The 7688-nt window shown below is 37.8% G+C and overlaps 1 protein-coding gene across 1 annotated transcript; it reads right to left on the reverse strand.

Moving 5' to 3' along the window:
• Positions 1-3135: 3135 nt before the first annotated feature.
• Positions 3136-7263, reverse strand: LOC108331590 (systemin receptor SR160). Its single transcript, XM_017566382.2, has one exon. The coding sequence runs from the start codon at positions 7001-7003 to the stop codon at positions 3449-3451; it is 3555 nt and encodes a 1184-aa protein (XP_017421871.1). The 5' UTR covers positions 7004-7263; the 3' UTR covers positions 3136-3448.
• Between the last annotated feature and the right edge of the window lie 425 nt (positions 7264-7688).

A 7688-nucleotide genomic window follows, 5' to 3' on the forward strand; every position in this document is an offset into this window, starting at 1 on the left:
ACTTACAATGAATCCATTGTGAATTACATATATTTGGATAATTAAGTTTAGAGTCTATTTGTCTTGTGTGTATATGCATCCATTGTATTTATTCATGCTTAAAATGTATTTATAATATGACTTATTTGATATTAGATAACTCTTTTATATACTATCTTAGCCTTCAGTGAATTTTGTGTTTGTGTGTCTACGTTAGAATGATCACCTTCTTGTGTGAGTAGATCAAGAAGTGGGTGATGATGCACTTTGGTGGAAGGTTGTGATGTTGCAAAGTACTTCATCTGTTAGATATTAAGATGTGTGTTTCTGTTATTTGGGCTCAGCCTATTCTGTATTAAAGACATTGGCTCATATCCTACAATATAAATAAACTATCCTATGTGTATGCAAAACACATAAGGAATATTTTCTCCCAATCTTCTCTATTTCTCACACCATGTAATTTTGTACAGGAGTTGGTATTTGAGAAAAAACTTTTACTATTTATAGTTTTGTGTGCATATATATATTTTATTATTATTGTGGTTATTATTTTGGACCAATATATTAATGCTATATATATTTTATAATTATTTGTTTTGCTTTATAATCTTTAAATCTTATAATGATTTATTGAGTAGTTTTATACTACTCAATAAGATTAAATAAGATGTTACAATACACATTGTAATTTCATTTATTTATAATATAAATAATTATGTAAAATCCACACATCATTGTTATAATGTCATTTTTTTTTGTTAAATTCTCAAAGAAACTTTTTCTAATATCATATTTCAATTAAATAATTTTATTTTAAAATAAATAATTTAACATTTATTCCTTTTTATAATAATTAAATAATCTTTCTTTTAAAACATTACCGTGTAATTTTTTAACACTATTCCTACACAGTTATATATATTTTTGATATTGTATTATTTTAATGTTTTTTCATATCATTTTTATAAAATTATATATATTTTTAAAATTATATTATTCTAATATACACATGCACTTCTTAATGTGTATTTAATAATTATATAAAAGGATTTTCCTTTGTAGCTGTTTCATTTTTATCTTGATAAGCGTGTTAGTTACTCTAATAAAAAATTGTAAATAATAATGAAAATTAATAGAATGCAACTATTTTATGTATTTTTTTATTTTAAAATTACTTTAATAATAATAATAATTAATTTTTGAGTATGTATTTTATTATAAATAATTGTATATTCACTAACAATTAATAGTAGTAATTAATAATAGGATTGAATTTTGTAACTGTTATTTGATTTATAGTCTTTTATACCTCCTTTACCTAATATTTCTTTATATTCATTAACCAAATTTTTATTTATATTATCTAAAAGAATTATCCATAAAAAATTAAGTATTTCTATTGAAAATAAAATTAAAATAATTTATAAAAAAACATTATACTTTTTATTACAAATTTAAATTTTATTTTGATAGAAATTTACAAGTGTACTAATTAAATAATTATAATATTGTAAAAAATAATAAAGGCAATTAATTTTATAATTATTTTTTGTGTATATAAATGTTATAACTTTAATATAAATTTTAATTACTCTTTTTAAATAATTTTGGTGTAACAATAAATTCTTATTGTTATTTTTTGTTATCACAAAAATAACGCATGTACATAAGTAAACGGTTTTAAATATTAATATATTTAAGCTATATACAACCTTATTTCTTAGCAGGTTCTATTTTTTTATTTTATATCTTTATTTATTTTGGATTCCAAATATTATATTGTATTTGGGAGTTTAACTTTACATTGAGATGAAATACTGGAAATGTTGTTTCTCTATAAACAAAAGGACACATGCATAGTTGAAACTGCACATGTTATGTTTAATAAAATTAAACCAAAACCTTGCAATTAGTGTTGATAATCCATTAAAAATTGTTTTTGTCTTTGGCTAATGGTTACCATATTTTATTGTTGATTATATAAGTACTAATGTTCTGGCACATCGTTTACAAAGTACGTGGGCACTGGAGGGGCGCATTGCCCTGGCATTGGAGAAAGTAATAATTTACAGCATCTATGATCCATCACGTGCTTTGCACGACATCCATGGAGAACAGACAAAACAGATTTATTTACTCACTTTATTTTTTTTTTTTCTTAATCAGAAATGGGCAATCCTGATGAGTTGAAGATTCTTGATAATTATGAAAATACTCACTTCTTATAAAAGGTTAGCAATTATGAGATTGGGGACTTTGATCAAAGATGGTCCAACCAAATAAGCTATTGAAAAGTTGAACCTCTTAAAGCCGATTATTAGTGGTCCAAACTATTATTAATCATCCTAAATACTGTGACAATAATTACCATACCACTCAGTTTGCATAGGTCAAGGTTTTGGTCCCTTCATCTTATGCTTTCAACTTTTGATGACTGACATGCATTTTACTACTTTTTTTACAGCCTTCATGCATTCTAATGACACCCCACCACCAAGCACACGCCCACAAAATGTTAAATTATGGGAAATGGCTGTCTGCAGATTTTGATTTGTCTATTGTAATTTTCTCTCAACTTGCGAACTCGAGTATTCTCGAGGATTATTGAATATTTAATATTTAAATTGATCCAATAAGCGTGCGCACTCAACAGAGGACACTGGCGGTGACAACTACATAAGTTGGTCCTGGTTGAAGTGTCTTACCAGTTCCTTTTTTTTATTTTAACAGGAAAAATCCATTTTAATAAAATGGGATGTGAAAGTAGCACGGAGATAGATGATAAATACAGAGGTACAGACAGTGTATGGACTCCTGATTTGTGATGCTGGGTTAGGCCAAAATTATTTATGGCCATATGAAGTGAAAATACCATGAGTGGAGTCATACTTTTCCTAGAGGGTAAACTAGCAAACAAAACAACAAGAGTCAGAAGACGCAGAACAACTTGGTGGGGTGAGTGTAGGGTATAAATTTCTTATTCCAGTAAATTGATGTTAGAGTAGTTTTAGAGGTTTTAAAGGCATGTTTTGACAAATTATATTGCAAATCGGAACAAAAGTTGCAGTTGATCAAATGGGGGAAAACAAATTAAGCAGCCTAAAGAAAGGGCCAAAAGATCCTCCACTTAGTCGCCATCACTGGGGTCTCAGATTAAACAGAACCTTTTCAGGATTATATCTGAATGAAAAAAGTACTTTGAGAATTCTAGGAAAACACAGATGGTAACAACTGAAGCTGTTTATATACAAGTTAAACAACTTTTTTCTTATGTATAAAATAACAAGACTACATACATCAAAAGCATTCATTCCCCTTTTAACCGTTTCCTCTTATGTCTGAAATAATTTTGAACCGGCAAAGTAGGAAAAAACTTTGAGGAGAGTTGAATCCGTCGTCATCTCCTCTTTCTCTCTTCTTGTCTGTTTCCCAAAGAATCCACATGACACTCTCCGGAATTTGATGCCTAATGTTTGCTCAATTCAGGGGCTTCTTTAATGCTCATCTCCACCATTTCAACTGCATTGAAACCTTCTTCATCGGTGGCTATAGTTGACTGAGAATCAATCCCAGATCCTACCTGAATCTGCTTGAACATTGCCATAACTTGAATCATGGTGGGACGTCTCCATGGCCTATCATCCAAACATGAACACGCAATCTTCAGGTGCTGCAAAAGCTCCATCTCCAGATTGGGGTCTTCCTTCATGAGCTCCTGATCAAAAATATCACTTATTTTCAGCTTCGCATGTTGTTTAACCCATCCAACAAGATTATTGTCACCAAAATCAGCCGAATCCGTTGGCCTTTTCCCAGTTAGCAGCTCCAGCAAAACCACACCGTAACTGTAGACATCACCTTTAGTGGAGCATCTGAAACTCTGGTAGTACTCGGGAGGAACATACCCCGGGGTGCCCGCCAGGGTGCTCACACTCAAATGTGTATCCATAGCACTCATAAGCCTAGCCATTCCAAAATCAGACACCCTGGCTTCCAGGTTTTCATCAAGTAAAACATTGCTTGACTTCATGTCTCTATGAATGATGTGAGGGATACAATTGTGGTGAAGAAAAGCCAATCCCCTAGCAGCTCCAACGGCAATTTTCCTTCTAATTGACCAGTTCAGCTTTATCCCAGCTTTCTTCTGATCATGGAGAACATCCTCTAAGCTCCCGTATTTCATATACTCATAAACCAGGAGCCTCTCCTCCCCAACTTTGCAGTATCCCAGCAAGGGAACAAGGTTCCTGTGCTTAATTTTTCCTATAGTCTCCATTTCAGCAGTGAACTCTCTGTCCCCTTGTCCGCTGACATGAATCAGCTTCTTGATAGCAACAACACTTCCGTCCTTCAACTGAGCCTTGTACACATCACCAAACCCACCGGAGCCAATGAGACTGTCATTGTGAAAGCCATTGGTGGCGTCAAGAAGGTCTGCAAAAGTAAGCTTTCGGAGGGGCTTCTCAAAAGTTGCAAGGTTTATGCTAAGAGCTTCACGAGTACTCGTGTGCTTCCAGCTCACATTGGCTGGACCCGAATGCGAATTACCATCCATGTAGGCCTCAAGGGCTGCCTCTTTCTTCTTCCTCCTCTTTCTGGTCTCAATGGCAATTATGATCAAACCAAAGATGCAGAAGAGGGAGAATAGTAATCCCATGGCCACACTCCCAACTAAAGAAGTCTGCCTCCTGTGAGACTTCATATGCTGTGCACTCGGACTATTTGTCGGGTCCGATCCACAAGGGGACAGAGGAACACCACAGAGATCAGAGTTGTTCTGAAACCTTGCGGCAGGGAAAGTATCAAATTGACCCGTCTCAGGAATCGTCCCCGAGAGCATGTTGTTGGACAAGTCAATCTCAGTGAGCAAGGAGAGCCCCGTAAGGCTCTGCGGAATTTGCCCTTCGAGTCTATTATTAGAGAGATCAAGAATGTTAAGATTCTTCATCTTCCCAAGCTCCTGAGGAATGCTCCCAGACACATTATTGTGGCCCAGATTGAGAATGGTCAAATAGTACATGACCCCAAATTCCTTTGGAATACTGCCTGACAACATGTTGTGGGAGATATCCAAAAATATCATAGAACCATTATGATTAAACGTTGGCTGCAACTTACCTCCATAAACCCTGGTGAAATTGCAGGGGTTCTTGGTGGAAATCCTGTTGAGCTGCTGCTGACTGATACCAGCAAACTCCAGCAAGTTCCCTGCTCCATGACATTCTTTACTCCCATCATTCTTTATGTACACATAAGTCTTTCCATTGATGAAATTCACGGCAATATTCCCGGATTGCTTGGACAGTTCAGGCGGAATGGGCCCTGTGAGGGAATTAGTATTCAGATCCAACCATATAAGACTAGTGCAATCGCCAAGCTCAGGGGGGATCCGGCCAGAGAAGGAGTTATTACTGAGTTTGAGTATGGCCAGATTGGAAAGCTTTCCAATCCAGGCTGGTATCTCGCCGCTAAGCCTATTGTTGGAGAGGGAGATCCAATTGAGCTTGGTGCAGTTGACGAGGCCAGAGGGAATGTTCCCACTCAACTCGTTGAAATCCAAGATAAGATTCTCCAGGCTCTTCATATACATCAGCTCTTGAGGTATCTCTCCATGGAGCTGGTTCAGCCAGATAATCAAGTCCCGGAGTTTCGAGAGAGACCCTAGGCTTGAAGGGATGGTCCCTGTCAGAAAGTTGAAACTCAAGTCCAAGGCAACAAGGTTGGAACAGTTGCTGAGCATGGGAGGAATAAAACCCGTGAACCGGTTATTCTGCAGGTAAAGTTCCTTTAAGTTATTCCCAGCATCTCCGCACAGAGTTCCAGGGATTGGCCCGCTGAAGTTGTTGGAACTCAGATCCAGCAATTCCAAACTGGAAAGCTTCGACAGCGACACGGGTAGAGGACCGCCGAAGAAGTTGAAGGCTACCGCAAGCTCCCTCAGACTGCCCATTTGAGTCAATACCTCCATCGGCAAAGCGCCGGTGAAGAGGTTGCTTGAGATGTCCAAGGATTGGAGGGAAGAGCAAGCGCCAAAGGGGCCTGGGAGGTCACCGGTGAGATTGTTGGAAGAGAGATCCAGCTGTACGAGAGTGGAGCAGAGGTCCGCCAGTGCAGGAGGAATCAGGCCATGGAAGTGGTTGGCAGCGAGATAGACGAACTGGAGAGAACCAAGAGGGAGGGAAGGAACAAGACCAGTGAACTGGTTACTGGACAAGTTGAGATAGAGAAGAGCCTTGCAAGGTGAGAGAGTGGTAGCAATGTCGCCAAAGTATTTGTTGGCAGAGAGGTCCAAGTATTTAAGGGAGGAACAGTCGCCCAAGGAAGGAATAGAAACGGAAAAGTTGTTGGAGGAAAGGTCCAAGTGCTGTAGAGAAGTGGAACCTGAGAAGTCGACATCTCCGGTGATTTTGTTACCTTTGAGCGCCAGGTGTTCGATGTCGGGGTTGAGAAGCCAGAGGACGATGCCGGGACCAGAAATCTTGTTGTTGGAGAGGTCAGCTACGCGGAGGGTGAGTTTCCAGTGAGAGGAGTTGAACTCGAGAAGGTTACTAGAAAGGTTGAGAGATTGGAGGTTTGAACAGGAAGCAAGAAAGGACATGTCATTAAGGGAACCGGAGAGAGTGTTCTGGGACAGATCTATGGAGGATAGGGAGGAGCTGCACTTGGAATGAGAAAGAGGAATGGTGGGAGGGCCTGTAAGGTTGGTGGATTTGAGGGAGAGAGACTGAAGGTGGTCGAGGGTGAGGAGGTAGGTGGCTACAATGGAGAAGTTGGTGCTGAGAGGTATGGAGGTGAGGTCTATGGAAGTGAGGTGGGTCTGGTTGCAGGTGATACCGGTGAAGGAACAGGGGTTCTGGTTGGGGAGCCAGTTGGGTAACAGGGATGGGTTGGGGAGAGAAGCTTTGAAGGAGAGGAGTTGCTGAGAAGGGTCTCTGGTGGAAAGTGCAGAAGAAGGTGTCCCAGTAAAAAGCAAGGTGAAGGAGAATATGAGAAAGAGAGAGCCTCTGTACAGGGCTTTCATTCTGGGCAGATGTAATACCAAAGAGACCAGAGTGCTGCTTCTTTGTCTGTGTTTGTGTTCCTCTCAGAGCAGTTGGGGCTTTGTGTTTAGCTTGTGAGCTCTGCCATGAGAGAGGGAGAGAGGGAGAGTGTGTGTGTGTGAGAGATATGAATAGTATAGAATGAAAGAGAGAGAGAAGGATAGTCAAAAGTCGTAGTAAGGAAGGTAAGAAGGGTATTTATCAAGTGGAAGAGTGGACACAGCTGTTGTTGCTCACATGCCATGTGACACTCTCTGTTCCTTAATTTCTTTAATCCAAAACTTCCTCTTTGTTTTCATCTCTCCCTCTTCTTCCCCTCTCCATGCTTTCATCTACACTCACTCCATTCTCGCTTCAGTTAATATTATCTATCTCACCTTCTCCTTCCTCTTTTAATAAACCAAAATGTATTAAATGAGAAACACAATTAATAATATATTTCATTAAACACACAGAACACCCTAATCATTTGTTCAACTACTGCTACTTATTAGTAAGATAATTCTTATGGAGATTCAATAATAATAATAATAGTATCATTTAACATTTTCTTTTATTTTCAATTCCCTTCTTCTCTTATTCAAAACCCTCAAATTTATTGTCCTCCTATAATTCTTTCTCCTACTCCATTTGTTGCTTCTTCATTATCTGACTTCTTTAAAGTTA

This window comes from Vigna angularis, chromosome 4 (assembly GCF_016808095.1).
Source record: "Vigna angularis cultivar LongXiaoDou No.4 chromosome 4, ASM1680809v1, whole genome shotgun sequence".
Classification (NCBI taxonomy): domain Eukaryota; kingdom Viridiplantae; phylum Streptophyta; class Magnoliopsida; order Fabales; family Fabaceae; genus Vigna; species Vigna angularis.

Coding starts and splice junctions, on each gene's coding strand:
- LOC108331590 (XM_017566382.2), bottom strand. CDS start 7,003: ATGAAAGCCCTGTACAGAGGCTCTCTCTTTCTCATATTCTCCTTCACC.